This window comes from Moschus berezovskii, chromosome 5, assembly GCF_049115385.1.
Source record: "Moschus berezovskii isolate FMDL1 chromosome 5, NW_MosBer_1.0, whole genome shotgun sequence".
Taxonomy (NCBI): Eukaryota; Metazoa; Chordata; class Mammalia; order Artiodactyla; family Moschidae; genus Moschus; species Moschus berezovskii.
In genome coordinates, this window is record NC_142464.1 from 94,914,274 (window position 1) to 94,932,175 (window position 17,902).

Here is a 17,902-nt window from a genome sequence, read left to right on the forward strand (position 1 = left end):
GGGATTTTTGTGTGAAGGATGACTAACATTAAGTAATATACATATGTGTTAAATTGTTTCAGTCATGTCTGACTCTGTGCGACCCTATTGACTACAGCCCACTAGGCGCCTCTATCTGTGGGATTCTCCAGGCAAGAATACTAGAGTGGGTTGCCATGCCCTCTTCCAAGGGATCTTCCTGATCCAGGGATTGAACCCATGTCTCTTACATCTCCTTCATTGGCAGGCAGGTTCTTACCATTAACACCACATGGGAAGCACATAGCTACAACTTTAAGTGATACTTGGTTTATGAAATATTTAAATTTTGCTTATACCTCTTGGATTCACAAATGTAAGTGATCTGTATATTTGCATGCATTTTATAAATATTTTGAAAATAAATTATAGCAAAATTTCTCTATCAGTTCAGTTCAGTCGCTCAGTCATGTCTGACTCTTTGTGACACCATGAATCACAGCACGCCAGGCCTGCCTGTCCATCACCAACTCCCGGAGTTCACTCAAACTCATGTCCATCGAGTCGGTGATGCCATCCAGCCATCTCATTCTCTGTCGTCCCCGTCTCCTCCCGCCCCCAATCCTTCCCAGCATCAGAGTCTTTTCCAGTGAGTCAACTCGTCACATGAGGTGGCCAAAGTATTGGAGTTTCAGCTTTAGCATCAGTCCCTCCAATGAACACCCAGGACTGATCTTTAGAATGGACTAGTTGGATTCAGTCAGAAGCAAGAGCTCTGGGTGGAAATTGTCACAAGCATAATGGTCACAGGGATGTTAACCTGTCACCTTAGAGCTCAGACCCAGAATTTCAGTTTGGTGAAAGAGATAAATGTAAAGTTTTCTTACACAAGTTAGTTTAAAACAAGCATTATTTTCTCTGGAAAAATCATTATTTTTTTAAACACATAAAACCTACTTCTCCTAGTGATTCTCTTTGACATTTTAAACATTGCCTTAAAACCATAATGCACAGTCAAGGAAACAAGTATACATCAATGTTGCTATTTTGTGTAGTCAATTTTTCTTTGATATTGTCCTTGCAGTATATACTGCTGCTGCTAAGTCGCTTCAGTCGTGCCCGACTCTGTGCGACCCCATAAACGGCAGCCCACCAGGTTCCCCCGTCCCTGGGAGTCTCCAGGCAAGAACACTGGAGTGGATTGCTATTTCCTTCTCCAATACATGAAAGGAAAAGTGAAAGTGAAGTCGCTCAGTGGTGTCCGACTCTTAGCAACCCCATGGACTGCAGTCTAACAGGCTGCTCCATCCATGGGATTTTCCAGGCGAGAGTACTAGAGTGGATTGCTGTTGCCTTCTCCTAAGGAAACTGAGCCCCATAGAAATTAAATAACTTGTTCATGCTGCTGCTGCTAAGTCGCTTCAGTCGTGTCCAACTCTGTGCGAGTCCATAGGTAGCAGCCACTTGTTCATGATCACCATGTAAAAGTGGAAAAGTCAAGAATCCAACACAGATTTCCAGCTCTAAGACTCAAACACTCCACTATTGATGCCAAGCTACAACCAAAGTCCAACAAAGGGATTTTTTTAGAACACTTTTTTGGCTTTAGGTTATGTTGTCACAAACTTGATTTGCTTTGTCATATCATTTTTTCTCTCCGAATGATGAAAAGGATCAGACAACTTCGCAAAATAATTTTCTGTGGAAAAACAAAGAATAACTATTATGAATATGAGCTAAGAGTCAGTTGTGTTTAATAAATAGCCTTATTCCCTTTGCTATCATTATTTATATACTTATTATATATAAAAAAATGATCACGTGTTCCATAACGTGAGAGACATGAAGGAGACAAAAATAAGGTACCAAACTTATCCTCATTAAGCTCTGTTCTAGACAAAGTCACAGAAATGCAATACAAGGTGCCAGATGCTAAGTTAGAGACATCAGAAATATGTGGTAGTACAAAAAGATCCAGTGATGCATCAAACATAAGTCCTAAAGTAAGTCCTTTCAGATAATTAGAAATAGGCTAAGCAAAGCAATGGCAAAGGAAAAACAGAGGTATCAAACTGATAGAAAAATGACAAAAGAAACAGAGAAACCAAAAATGCAAGTCAGTTTTAAGGAATTTAATAATTTTAGCAATTTCTTAACGTATCAGCCCAATGTCACTTTGCATAATGATTTTGTTTTATTAAAATCTAGATTTCAATTAGATTAAAGGGTTTTAGGTGCAGGAAGCAATAACATTTTATGTTTAATAAATTATTTAGAAAATAAGAATAATTAAATGTCCCTTCAAAGTTGCAGAAGTGTAAATATTTACCGCTTCATAAATAAATATAAATACATAAAATTAATATTACTTTTTTTGTTGGATTAAAGAAACTGGCTATCAGTTTCACTCATACATTAAATTATTTCACAAATAGTTATTAAAATCCTACTATGTGCTAGATTATCATGTTGAACTAGAAAATATTAAATAATAATAGTTACAAATAATAACATTTTGGATACATGCATATGCATGGCTGAATCCCTTTGCTGTTCACTTGAAACAACCACAACATTGTTAATCAGACATACCCAAATACAAAATAAATTTTAAAATTTGAAAAAAAAAATAACATTCTGCTAAACTAGGATGGATGAGTATGTGTGGGTTCTGTATACAGACATACATTAGTTCTTGAATATAGATCGATAGGTAATATCGTATTCTGTTTTCCTTTTCAGGTTGGACTGGAAAATCTATCTTCTACAGTTTCATATCTACCACTTTACTTCATACAACCAGCATGTTTGGAGTGGCCCATCAATAAGACAAATCGCGGAGTATTTCCTGAATTATTTATACTCTCCCTGTTAGTTTATATCGAATATATTGGGTTTATATGGTGGTTTCATACAAACTTAGCTGATGATTATTTAAAATGCTTTCCCTACTCTTTCTGAGTTATAGAAATATTTTTCTTTCCCTCTGAAAATAAAATTTCAAGTGCATTCTTTGGTGTGTAATCATCATTTCCATCATTCATACTGGCCCATGAGACTGTGGCTTATAATATTGTTTGTTGTTTAGTTGCTAAGTCATGTCCAACTTTTTGTGATCCCATGACCTACCAGGCTTCTCTGTCCATGGGATTTCCCAGGCAAGAATACTGGAGTGGGTAACCATTTCCTTCTCCAGGGGATCTTTCTGACCCAGGGATCAAACCCTGGTTTCCTGAATTGCAGGTAAATTCTTTTCTTCTGAGCCACCGGGGAAGCCTTCATGGATTATAACATAAAGAGTCTTATAAAGAGTCCTAACAATAACTCTGAACCAGCTTGATTACTATCAAAAGAACCATACACTTTCTGAGTAATTCAATCTTACTTCTCATAAATATTGCTTATTATATTCTCCAACCACAGCTAGGTTTACAGTATTATTCAATCATCAATCTATCTTTTTTCTTTTAACTTTGTGCTCATCATCTGCCACAGCATTAACCCCAAACCTTCACCAGAGGCCTCAGTCCTCCTGTCTCTGGTCACCTTGTCACACTAAAGTGGGAGTCAGGCATTGAGAACATAAACCTTCCAAAGCCCCCAATTAATGGCATTAACAACTGGAGAAATAGCTAAAACAAATGGGCTCATGCATGGAACATAAGAAAACTCTAGATGGGTGATATATCCAAAGAAGACAGGGGGATAGGGAACTTAAACGAAAGTGAATTAAAGAGGAAAGAATAAAGATGAAAGCTATTTGAGCTTAGAAATTTCTGTGACACATTTGCTTGTGATGGGAAGACATTGGAGGAGTGTTCATAGGCAAGTTACATTATATGATGTGTATCTTTGATGAAAAGATTTGAAAATTGGGAGACTTTTTCTTTGACTCAGTAGACTACTCCAGTCCTTTAACCTTCTCATCGTACTTCATTCTATCCAAGCCTTCCGAACCTCGCTTTTTTCCTATTCAGGCTGAACACTGAAGGGTTTTTCAGAAGAAGGTACACATGCCATATATTTTGAAAGAGTGGAAGAGGTAGAAGCTAAGAGAATTTTACTTTGTCTTCATAGAACACTCCATCCCCTAACACTCTGAATATATTCCATTCTCTATTTGCCTCACTTCCTTTCTTACACAGCCCAGACTTCACCCTTGATTTTTTTTAAAGTATCATTTTGATAACTCATGTAACTCTTCTGTCCCTCTTCACTTAGTGCTACTGGAAAGCATCCAACCATGAACTAAATTTCTACTGCTACTTCATGCAAAGCAGCTGAGTACTAAAGTAAGTTTGGTTTTTAAACATTTCTAAACATGTTAGTCATGAAAGACTGCTTATCAATCTTTGGCATCTTGGCATTAGAGGTAACTGCCTTCTTCAACTCTCTCTAAACTCCCAATTATCTTACTGAAAAAAAATTACCTTTCTACTTTACTGACAAATATTGAGTTTATCAAACCCAAACACTATCCACCTCACTAGAATGACACTTCACTAACTTGACCTAAATCTGAACATAACTTTGACTGTCTCCTTCAGATCTCAAGGGCTGTGGTGATCTTTCTCTGGTTCAAAGCTAATAGCTCCTCTGGTGCTTTTTAAAATTTCCTGGGTACTCTATCCTGTTCAGTGTTGTTCACTGGGCAAAGTAATAAAAATGATTATAACATCTGAAACTAATTGAACAGCTATGTGCAGGGCAATTTATATATTTGTCTCAATTATCTTTATAACTATTAACAATACTCTTATATTACTAATAACTCTTAATACTATACCTTATGGATGAGGAAATTTTAGCAAAAAAAAAAAAAGAATATGTTGTCTCCGGGGGCAACATTCTATTTGGATCTATTGATATTTATATCCTGCTGATTCTTACAATTGTCTTTATTTAGCTATTTCTTACTGGAAATACTCCATTTATTTCTCCTACACAAATATCAATGCTCTCTAGGCCTCTGGCCACAGCCACTTCTTTTCAATTTCAACATATTTTTTCCTAAATCATATTGTCCACTTTAAACATTTTAATTGCCACATACAATTGGCTGATTAAAATCAACTTCTAATTATTTAGATAAATTCAGCTCTAAATTACTGTTCCCCAAATTTAGATATACCCAGTTGACTTCTGAAACCTTGTCTATATTTGTTGGCTTCCCAAATTAAAATGTAAGCAACATCAGTGGCAAAGTATAAGCAGACATCAAGTCCTCAGTAATCAAAACATTATCTGGCATTTGAATGAAAACCATATATTCAATTTACTCCACACCTAATATTTTATTTGTTTTGTTGTTTTAGTAGCTAAGTCATGTCTGACTCTTTCTGACCCCATGGACTGTAGCCTGCCAGACTTCTCTATTCATGGGATTTCCCAGGCAAGAATACTGGAGAGGGTTCCCATTTCCTTCTCCAGGGCATCTTCCCGGATCAGGAACCTGCAGATTCTTTACCCCTGAGTCATTAGGGAAGCCTGATGGTAATGTTTTATTACCACTAATTAAACTGGAACATAGTATTTTATCGTAGCTGCTTTTTGCAATCAATAAATAATCTTCAAGGATTTGTCAAACACTATCTAGATGCAAGTTTATATTATTGGTACAGATAGATACCTAAAGAGTCTCCTATAATTGAAAAAGACTTAAAACATATGAAAGCAGGAAAACACATTACAAAACTTTGGAGATGGATTGCATACTTATGGCAACAATCAGTTCAGTTCAGTTCAGTCGCTCAGTCGTGTCCGACTCTTTGCGACCCCATGAATCACAGTATGCCAGGCCTCCCTGTCCATCACCAACTCCCGGAGCTCACTCAAACTCATGTCCATTGAGTCGGTGATGCCATCCAGCCATCTCATTCTCTGTCATCCCTGTCTCCTCCTGCCCCCAATCCTTCCCAGCATCAGAGTCTTTTCCAGTGAGTCAACTCATCGCATGAGGTGACCAAAGTATTGGAGTTTCAGCTTTAGCATCAGTCCTTCCAGTGAACACCCAGGATTGATCTCCTTTAGAATGGACTGGTTGGATCTCCTTGCAGTCCAAGGGACTCTCAAGAGTCTTCTCCAGCACCACAGTTCAAAAGCATCAATTCTTCGGCGCTCAGCTTTCTTCACAGTCCAAATCTCACATCCATACATGAACACTGGAAAAACCATAGCCTTGACTAGACGGACTTTGGTTGTCAAAGTAAAGTTAGTGGCATATCTTTGTTGAGTATTTCTCTTGTAAATTAAACATCTTGACATTTCCAAGAGCATAGCAGTCAATAACAAAGTATAAAGTATCCTATTTCCATTACTACAAAATAGCAAGATATGTTCTGCTCTATTTGTATTCTGAAGTCACCTACTATTTGTGGATATTCAGTCAGTTCAGTCGCTCAGTCGTGTCCAGCTCTTTGAGACCTCATGCATCGCAGCATGCCAGGCCTCCCTGTCCATCACCAACTCCCGGAGTTCACTCAAACTCATGTCCATCAAGTCGGTTATGCCATCCTTATTTGTGGATATTAGGCTGTACATAACAGAAGAGTACTCTCATGTTTATTCATGTCTATTCTCTCCACCTGTCAAACATAATCTGCAGATTTCCTAACTTGTTGACTCACAAAGTAATGGACTTAATAATACTAATTTTCAGTGTAACAGAAATAGAGGGTCAATGAAGTTTACACGTGGGCTTCCCTGGTGGCTCAGATAGTAAAGAATCCACCTGCAGTGTGGGATACTTGGGTTTGATCCCTGGGTTGGGAAGATGCCCTGAAGGAGAATTCCAACATCTGTATAACTGACTCTGGTCTGATGGCTTCTTTTTTATCTTCATAATTTTTTCTTGACTTTCTGTGTGTCTTGTAACTCTTTTTACTGAATGCCAGACATATGTAATAGTTCAGAATAAGATGAGGAAAATATTTTATGTTTGTATATGAGTACATATTTTCCTTCTATGAGGTCTTTAGTAGTTGGCTTCGTAAAATCGACTCCACAGAGAGAATATTATGCACTTGAAGAAAGGATTCTCTTGCTCTGAATAAACACTGCAGCCACTATTATGATTCAAGAGTGTATCAAGCTAAATCACTTCATGTTGCTCTGATGATGACTTGAGCATTGCCAACCAGAACAATATCTAATTGTCATTTCTTATTCAGTACTATGTATAAATGGAGATACTGTGGTCAATAATAAATTCACAGGATGGAGGGGCTCTTCTAAGTTTTAATGATAATAACCATTTTGGTAGGTAATGCATATTTGTAATACTCACAATAAACTGTGGAAAATTCTGAAAGAGATGGGAATACCAGACCACTGGACCTGCCTCTTGAGAAACCTGTATGCAGGTCAAGAAGCAACAGTGAGAACTGGACATGGAACAACAGACTGGTTCCAAATAGGAAAAGGAGTAGTACCTCAAGGCTGTATATTTTCACCCTGCTTGTTTAACTTATATGAAGAGTACATCATGAGAAACACTGGGCTGGAGGAAGCACAAGCTGGAAACAAGATTGCCTGGAGAATATATAACCTCAGAAATGCAGATGACACCACCCCTATGGCAGAAAGTGAAGAACTAAAGAGCCTCTTGATGAAAGCGAAAGAGGAGAGTGAAAAAGTTGGCTTAAAACTCAACAATCAGAAAACTAAGATCATGGCATCCGGTCCAATCACTTCATGGGAAATAGATGGGGAAACAGTGGAAACAGTGGCTGACTTTATTTTGGGGGGTTCCGAAATCACTGCAGATGGTGATTGCAGCCATGAAATTAAAAGACTCTCACATCTTGGAAGGAAAGTTATGACAAACCTACACAGCATATTCAAAAGCAGAGACATTACTTTGTCCAAGGCTATGGTTTTTCCAGTAGTAATGTATGGATGTGAGAGTTGGACTACAAAAAGAGTTGAGTATTGAAGAATTGATGCTTTTGAAGTGTGGTGTTGGAGAAGACTCTTGAGAGTCCCTTGGACAGCTAGGAGATCCAACCAGTCCATCCTAAAGGAGATCAGTCCTGGGTGTTCATTGGAAGAACTGATGTCGAAGCTGAAACTCCAATACTTTGGCCACCTGATGTGAAGAGCTGACTCATTGGAAAAGACCCTGATGCTGGGAAAGATTGAGGGCAGGAGGAGAAGGGGACGACAGAGGATGAGATGATTGGATGGCATCACCGACTTAATGGACACGGGTTTGGGTGTACTACGGGAGTTGGTGGCGGACAGGAAGGCCTGGTGTGCTGTGGTTCATGGGGTCGCAAAGAGTCGGACACAACTGAGTGACTGAACTGAACTGAACATAAGAAGAGAGACCATACTGTTAATTTTTAAACTATTTGTTTTTAAATTGTATTCCATACTTAAAATGAATTAAAGCATAAGATTTCTTCATTGCAATTACCAATTGATGCCAAAAAATCAGTCAAGTAGTGCATATTTGGTCTTCCCAGGTGGCTCCAGTGGTAAAAATCCCACCTGCCTATGCAGATTTGATCCCTGGGTCCTGGGTTGGTAAGATTCCCTGAAGGAGGGCATGACAACCCACTCCAGTATTCTTGCCTGGAGAATGCCATGGAGAGAGGATCCTGGTGGGCTACAGTCCGTAGGGTCACACAGAGTCAGACACGACTGATGCGATTTAGTACGCACACACCTAATACATATTTGCAAAGTGCGTTTTGGAATTACATTTAAACTTCCCTAATTTAATGGTTCTGAAATAAGCAAGTAATTTACACTCAAATCAGCCAAATTGATAGGTTTTTATTTTTTTAGTTTTAATGCTGATTTATTTCAAGCAAAAGAAGAAACATTAGATTAAGGATTTCTTATAAGAAAGGAAGTGAGGGACATTGTCCAGATTAAGACTGGACATTAGTTTCCATCCTGGAAACATGGCATCACACTCCCCCATCCTGCCACACACACCCTATTAAGATGCTCACATTTTTAAAGAGTGGTATTTTGTTTTTGCTTTTTTTTTAAAAAAAAAAGTATTCTCTAGTGGGTCTCAGTTAGATAAATTTTAATAGAGTGTGTTGCCTGCAAGAGGAAACAGCAACCCATTTCTAGTAATCCCAGGGAAGCCTGGTGGGCTATAGTCCATGGGGATGCAAAGAGCTGGACAGGACTTAGGGACTAAACCACCATCAGTGCATAAATGCATGGCATATTTATATTCTTGCCTGGTTTGGAGAGGCTGGAGAGGGTGTTATGTAAGTCTAACCACGAAACACTTAAATTCTCACCTCAAGGCTGCATGAGAGGAGACGTAACAATAATTTTTCCAGGTGTAGACTGGACTTAAGAGTTCACATAAACCTGAGAAGGAAGGGTTTCTACTGAGGAATTCTCATGTTCTTCTGAAGGATTGAAAAATGGGGTCAAGTAAGCCCTTCTCACTTTAAATCTATTTGAAAAAAAAATAAAATCTGAGGAAAAGAGAGGATAAAAAGCATAATTTGAATGGGTCATAAATGTTCTTTTTTTGTTCCTTTTTGGAGCATTCAAAAATAATAAATCACAAGTGATATATGGGTAGATAAGTGAATTGAGGCAATGATACCCTGGTGAGATTTTTAAATGCTGATACCTCTGGGACTTTTCCATTTCTGATGTTTTTATTTTAAGGAGTCTAAAATTATAGTTCTATTATCTTTTACTAGCTATCAATTTTTCTGAAAGGAACAAAAATTTTATTTTTACATTCTTTATGAAGAAGAAATATTTATTTCTCTTTAAGAGAATTGCTAATGCATTTCAGTTCAGTTCAGTTCAGTTCAGTGGCTCAGTTGTGTCTGACTCTCTACGATCCCATGAATCACAGCACACCAGACCTCCCTATCCATCACCAACTCCCGGAGTTCACTCAGACTCATGTCCATCGAGTCGGTGATGCCATCCAGCCATCTCATTCTCTGTCATACCCTTCTCCTCCCGCCCCAAATCCCTCCCACCATCGGAGTCTTTTCCAGTGAGTCAACTCGTCGCATGAGGTGGCCAAAGTATTGGAGTTTCAGCTTCAGCATCAGTCCTTCTGGTGAACACCCAGGATTGATCTCCTTTAGAATGGACTGGTTGGATCTCCTTGCAGTCCAAGGGACTCTCAAGAGTCTTCTCCAACACCACAGTTCAAAAGCATCAATTCTTCGGCGATCAGCTTTCTTCACAGTCCAACTCTCACATCCATATATGACCACTGGATAAACCATAGCCTTGACTAGACAGACCTTTGTTGGCAAAGTAATGTCTCTGCTTTTTAATATACTATCTAGGTTGGTCATAATTTAAGCTTCATTAAATTAATAGTTGTCATGTTAAGAAAAAGGTCAAATTTAATTTAAAATATAATGCAAACATCTCTGCAAGGTAATCTAACCCATCCATCCTAAAGAAAATTAGTCCTGAATATTCATTGGAAGGACTGATGCTGAAGCTGAAACTCCAGTAGTTTGGCCACCTGATGAGAAGAATTGACTCACTGGAAAAGACCCTGATGCTGGGAAAGATTGAAGGCAGGAGGAGAAGGAGATGACAGAGGATGAGATGGTTGAATGGCATCACTGACTGGATGGACATGAGTTTGAGTAAGCTCCAGGAGTTGGAAATGGACAGGGAGGCCTGGTGTGCTGCAGTCCATGGGGTCACAAAGAGTTGGACAGCACTGAGCAGCTGAACTGAACTGAACTGATTATAATACAATACAATAATAATTTAAGTTGGTATTATTTAAACAACTTACGTAGAATTTCTTTTAAAAGCACATCAAAAAATGTAAATGTGCATTTTCTGACATAATTTATTTTATCTTTATTTATAGATTTTGGCCGTAACATATGATCAAATTGATAGGTTCCCAAAATAATAGTAAGGTAAGGAAGAGGTTCTTCTAAATTATTCAACTGTCATATGTCAGTTATCAAATAATTATTAGACAATATGACAATTATTGATATAGCAAACTAGACAACTGCCATATAATTTGTCTTTGGAAATTGACTGCAGCCAATCAAATCTTCCTATTTCAAAAACTCAGATAGGGATACATGGAGTGATTCAGAAAGACAATCAATAGTTAACTTTTCATTGTTAATCTTTAGTACTCTACAATGGGGTATTGTTGTTTAGTTGCTAAGTCATGTCTGACTCTTTTGTAACCCCATAGACTAGCTTGCCCAGTGCTCAGATTTCCCAGGCAAGAATCCTGGAGTGGGTTGCCATTTCCTTCTCCAGGGTATCTTCCCCAACCCAGAGACTGAACCTACATCTCCTGCATTGGCAGGCTAGTTATTTACCACTGAGCTACCAGGGAAGTCCACAGTGAGGTAAAGGCTACTTTAAAAATAATTAGACTATAATGAGGGATAAAATATTGTCTCAGGTATAAATTGATTATATTTTTTGTTTAGCTAATTAAAATTTTTCATTTTTCTTTACAAAACATTAAAATATAACAGAGGGAAATTTTGATACTCTAAACAGTTTGGGAAAGATTCCTTTGATTGGTGAATGCTTTTCTTTTTCTTGTTCGTTTATAATATGACCCATGTTAAAATGACTTAAGGCAGCTTGCAAAATAGGTAAAACAGGATTTTTTTGAAAAGTTAAAAAGATTTTGATGAGGAAAAAATAAGGCTAGAAAAAAAGATAAAACCAGACATAAAGTAAGTTCACCCAAATGAGGTGCCACAACACCCTATAGAGTTCTAAAAATGGGCAAGATATCTGACTCTGAAATTCCTTGTACACAAAGAACAAAAATAAATGCAAAATCAGGAAATAAGCCATGTCAGTATCAATAGGACATGAAAACAGTAATACTTCAAGAAATCCTAGTCATTGAAAGATATCTGCTATGAAGATAAATTTGGCTTTTGTGTCATTCACATTAGGTCATGCTGACAGTAGATGAACAAGGTGACCAAATTCTCTGTGAAGATTCTTCCTAGTCAGACTAATAAAGCCATAGATACTTTTATTATTCTATAGAAGAAAAATATGAAATATATTGTATGTTTTCTGAAACAATCAATTTATAACATTAATGTTCATAGGGTCAACCAACATGAAATTTCTCCTTTGGGCCTACCTCATATATGTTTCTTTTGCAAGGGTAAGTAAATGGACTTTTAAAATTGCAGCAATAGTATAATCATCAAATAGTTGTAGACAGCAATTCTACAATTGCATATTGTAGTTATAGTTTTGATAATGATGCAGACATGTTAATGAGTATGCAGTTTATTGTGCCAAACTTTTCAAAAGAAATTTTCAGACACCAAAATAATAAAAGTTGTGTAATCTGAAAATGAATAAGAATCAGGAAAAGAGGTGAATTCAGAAAGGCAGTGGGTCGGAGGAGAAGAAAATTATAGGGAACCAGAATTCCAGGCAGATGATCTTAATAGTCTGCATCTTCAAATTATACAAAACTGGATTAGGCTTCCTCTGGAAGTGAAGTCCCATTGCTGGAGGTCTGGTTTGTTTTTCAGTCACTAAGTCATGTCTGACTCTTTATGACCCCACGGACTGCAGCACTCCAGGCTTCTCTGTCTTTCACTATCTCCCAGAGTTTGCTCAAACTCATGTCCATTGAGTTGGTGATGGCATCCAACCACCTCATCCTATGCTACCCCCTTCTCCTCCTGCCTTCAATCTTTTCCAGAATCAAGGTCTTTTTCAATGAGTTGGTTCTTTGCATCAGGTGGCCAAAGCGTTGGAGCTTCAGCTTCAGCATCAGTTCATCGAGTAAATATTTAGGGTTAATTTCTTTAGGATTAACTGGTTGGATCAACGTGCAGTCCAAGGGACTCTCAAGAGTCTTCTCCAACACCACAATTCAAAAGTATCAATTCTTCAACTCTCACCCTTCTTTATGGTCCAATTCTCCCATCCATACATGAATAATGAAAAAACCATAGTTTTACTATACGGACCAGATGCCATGATCTTAATTTTTTCAATGTTGAACTTTAAGCCAACTTTTTCTCTCTCCTCTTTTATATTAATCAAGAGGCTCTTTAGTTCCTCTTTGCTTTCTGCTGTTATAGTGGCATCATCTGCACATCTGAAGTTGTTGCTATTTCTCCCAGCGATCTTGATTCCAGCTTGTGCTTCATCCATCCTGACATTTCCTATGATGTACTCTGCATAAAGGTAAATAAGCAGGGTGACAATATACAGCCTTGATATACTCCTTTTCCAATTTTGAATCAGTCTGCTGGTCCATGCCCAGTTCTAACTGTTGCTTCTTGACCTGCATAAAAGTTTCTCAGGAGACAGGTAAGGTGGTCTGGTATTGCCATCTCTTTAAGAATTTTCCACAGTTTGCTCTGATCCACACAGTCAAAAGCTTTAGCATAGTCAATGAAGCAAAAGTAGACATTTTTTTGGAACTGCCTTGCTTTTTCTATGATCCAGAAGATGTTGGCAATTTGATATCCGGTTCTTGTCCTTTTTCTAAATCCAACTTGTACATCTAAAAGTTCTTAGTTCACATACTGTTGAAGCTTAGCTTGAAGGATTTTGAGCATTATCTTTCTGGCATGTGAAATAAGCACAATTGTATAGTAGTTTGAACATTCTTTGACATTGCTTTCTTTGGGATTGGAATGAAAACACCTTTTCCAATCCTGTGGCCTCTGCTGAGCCTTTCAAATTTGCTGGCATATTGAGTATAGCACTTTCACAGCATCATCTTTTAGTACTTGAAATAGCTCAGCTGAAATTCCATCACTTCCTCTACCTTTGTTGTTACTAATTCTTCCTAAGGCCTCCTTGACTTCACACTTTGGCATGTCTGGTTTTAGGTAACCATCATGGTTATCAGGGTCATGAAGACCTTTTTCGTATAGTGTTCTGTGTATTCTTGACACCTCTTCTTAATCTCTTCAGCTTCTCTTAGGTCCTTGCTACTTCTGTGTATTGTGCCCATATTTGCATGAAATATTCCCTTGATATCTCCAATTTTCTTGAAGAGATCTCTAGTCTTTCCCATTCTGCTGTTTTCCTATATTTATTTGAATTTTTCACTTAAGAAGTCTTTCTTATGTCTCTTTCCTTATCTCTCTGGAACTCCATAATGAATAACCATAGTGAATTAACTTTTTCCTTCGTTTTAGAAATTCTTCCACTTTATTGATGAGGTAAAACTTTCTTTTTTCATCTATGTATAAATGTATTTTGGAGGAAATGGAAACTCTTCTTGCCTAGAGAAATCCGTGGATAGAGGAGCCTGGCATGCTACAGTCCATGGGATTGCAAAGAGTTGGACATGACTGAGTGACTAACACGCACATAAATGTATTTGTTTCTACCTTGAAGTATATTTTACATTTTAAAACTCTCTGAATTTTAGTATGCAATTTTGTGACTACTATTGCTGTTAAAATGTTAATCCTATTAAACTCATATTTGATAGAAAAATGTTTATGAAGTCTAAATATATTTGTGTGCAACATATTTACTGTAAGGATTTTATGTCTTTTCAATGAACAGAAGCATTAAGCAAGTATACACCCTTTATAGTGGATATAAGTTTTGCTATGCCCAGGTTTCCTCCTCACGCTTCAACAAGATTTTATGACAATATTGTACTGAGTTTACTTCAACAAAATAACTGATGAATCTGAGAAGATTTTGCCTATATGAAAGGATAGTGGAAGAAAGCATGATCTAGGAATTACTAGCAGAAGGAGTATGTCCCAAAGTGTTAGGTGACTTCTGTGCAGCAAATACTCAAATTATCCCTTTGTAGAACACCAAGACATTCATCAGTTAACTGCCAATAGAATTTTTTTTTAGTTCTTTGTCATTTTTGCCTCAATTCTGATGACAGGAGAATACTAAAAAAATAATACTAATATCTACCCACAAGTATGCAATAGATCAACACAACAATCTATCAAGGAAAGGCCAAGACATATGATCCAGATGTGTACAGTTTTAACCAAATACCATTAGACATATGGCAAAGGAATAGAACATAATTTAAAAAATGAAAACAATATGAGATACTACTTTTAATTTCTTACAAGAGTTTAAGATTTTAATCCTAAGAATTAGAACTCCCTGATCACAATATGAATCACTGTTACGTGTCTGTCTCTGTGAACACTCTGGAATGTCTATTGCTTGTGTATCATGCATCTTACCTCCAAGATCCAAGAGCAAGTATTTTAACTCAGTAATTTAAATTTTAATGAAGAAGCTTCCTACCTGGGAGACAACAACCCTGGCCCAAGCAAAGAAACCTTGTCTGTTCTATACACATGGACACATGACACATGGACAGCGCAGAGTAGGCACTCATTTGATACTTTTAAAAAGTTCTTGAAAATCCATCAAGAAAGACAAAGTATCCCCAAACCATTGAGGAACAATCTACATTCACTGAGAGGTTATATTGCAATGTCTTTAGTCCCTGGGGATTTTGTGATAAGCCCAAATGATGATATAATATGATCTTTACTCATTAAATGTCATCACAGTCATAAGTAACATAGAGATAGGATGGAGGTAATCATCTTTAATTGACTACTTTGCTCTCCTTTAGGATTACAGTGACAACATAGGCAGTCCTTACCCAGTTATCCCCTCTGCAACTATTCCTTACCCAGTTATCCCCTCTGCAACTATTCCTTACCCAGTTATCCCCTCTGCAACTATTCCTTACCCAGTTATCCCCTCTGCAAGTATTCCTCATCCCATGCCAGACAGTGATTTCACTCCTCCTGTCTATCTTACAAAGACTAACTTCCCCAATTACCCTGCGAATCCTGATCCTGATACAGCAGTACCCACAAACCCCCTGGTTTTCACTGCTCTTGGAGCTCCCCTCTACAGTATTGCTAGTCTTCCCAGATCTTTTTCCCGTCAACCTCCTCCTACTGGGGTTTTCCTCCTTGTTCCTGCCTCAAGTAGACCTGCGGGACCTTTTTACCCACCTAATGAAGCTGTGCCTTCTGCAGACAATATATATATAGTTGAGATTCTTGTCCCACCTACTACACCCCCACCCACTCTCCCAGATGTCCAACCACTTACTGTGATAGAGCCTGATGAAGCCGAGCCTGCAGCAGCTGCCCACGCTGCCCCAGAACCTCAGTCTTCTATTTCTTTTGACCAGGTAAGTGGCCTCAGTCTTAGTCCTGTGATGCATAAGATTTATAGTAGCAGGAAAGAAACAGTCTCTCCATAAACAAACATATATCCACTGAGATATTTTGAACAGCTTTGTTGAGATAGGATATACAACAAGCTACCAATACTAAAAGTGTATACTTTGAAAAGTTTGGGCATGTATATACACCCATGGTTCATTGGCATTGCTGACTCAATGGACATGAGCTTGAACAAACTCAGAGAGATAGTAAAGGACAGGGAAAGACTGGCTTGCTGCAGTTCATGTGGTTGCAAAGAGTCTGATACGACTTAGTGACTGAAGAACAGCAATGAAAAAAACACCAAGATAAGACTATATTCACAATAGCCAGGAGTATCCTACTGCTTTTTTTTTCATTATTGTTTGTTTATTTTAAATATTCCCACACTCCCCTTTTTCCTGTTCTTGATGTACTTTCTGTTGGTACAGATTGGTTTGCAATTTCCAGAATCATACTGTATATACTCTTTTGTGCCTGGTTTCTTTCACTCAGCATAATTATTCTGAGATTTATCCATGTAGTTTTGCATATCAATAGTTCAGTCTCTTTTTTTGCAAATTTGTGTTGGATTATATGGATATATCATAATTTTCACCCATTCATTTGTTGATGAACATTTTAACTTCCAAGCTGAATACAGTTTATACCATTTATTTATATCCAATTACATACTGTATACAGTACTGGCTTAAATTGCTTAGTTCAATATTCAGTAAAACTGATTAAATGGACAGCCTTGCCTTGCTTCTGATATTGAGGGAAAGAATTTATTCTAGGAGATCGTTAGGTTGCTATGATTTTCACCTTTAGTATACAGGAATGGAGAAACATTTTGACCTAAGGATAATTTTTCCCATTGCAGAGATCAAATTATTCTGAGTGCTCAGGCATATGACCTGTGAAAACTAAGCTTTTTTACTCTGGCTGTGTGATCAAGGGCTTCCCAGGTGGTTCCAGTGGTAAAGAACTTGCCTGTCAATGCAGGAAACATAAGAGATGCAAGTTCGATCCCTGGGTCAGGAAGATCCCCTGGAGGAGGGCATGGCAACCCACTCCAGTACTCTTGCCTGGAGAATCTCATGGACAGGGAGCCTGGCAGGCTACAGTCCACAAGGTTGCAAAGAGTCAGACACAACTGAAGTGACTTAGCATCCACGTGTGATAAAAAATGTTTTTTCCTGCCAGATATTGTGCCATTTTGAGCACTAGAAATTTTTTCATTTCATCTTTTCAGATGGCTCTTGACCTGACCTGAGGCAGTATCATCATATCTTAGGATAACCTATTTATTTATTTATATTGACTTATAGTTGATTTACAATATTATATTTGTTTTAGGTATACATCATGTGATTTGATATTTTTAAAGATTTTATTCCATGTAAAGTTATTACAAAACATTGACTATATTGCCATATGCAGTACAGTATATTCATGTTGCTTATTTATTTTATACATAGTAGTTTTTATCTCCTAATTCCATACCACTATCTTGTCCCTCCCACCTTCTTTCTCCCCACCGATAACCACTAGTTTGTGCTTCATAATTGTCTTTTTCTGTTTTGTTATATACAGTATTTTATTTTAATTTTTAGATTCCACATATAAATTGATAACACATAGACTTTGTCTTTCTCTGACTTATTTCACTAAGCATAATACTCCTAGGTCCATTCACATCGTTGCAAATGGCAAAAGTTCATTCTTTGTTATAACTGACTAATATTTGTATATATTGGTATAAATATGGAGGGAATGGCAATCCA

The 17,902-nt window shown here is 37.6% G+C and overlaps 1 protein-coding gene across 1 annotated transcript in view; it reads left to right on the plus strand.

The window, feature by feature from the left end:
• Window positions 1-9,350: 9,350 nt before the first annotated feature.
• PRR27 (proline rich 27) overlaps window positions 9,351-17,902 on the plus strand; it is a 34,102-nt gene continuing 25,550 nt past the window's right edge. The window contains exons 1-3 of the mRNA XM_055434965.2: window positions 9,351-9,360; window positions 12,027-12,085; window positions 15,527-16,099. Coding sequence (XP_055290940.2) covers window positions 9,351-9,360; window positions 12,027-12,085; window positions 15,527-16,099 — 642 coding nt within the window. The remainder of the gene's footprint in view (window positions 9,361-12,026; window positions 12,086-15,526; window positions 16,100-17,902) is intronic.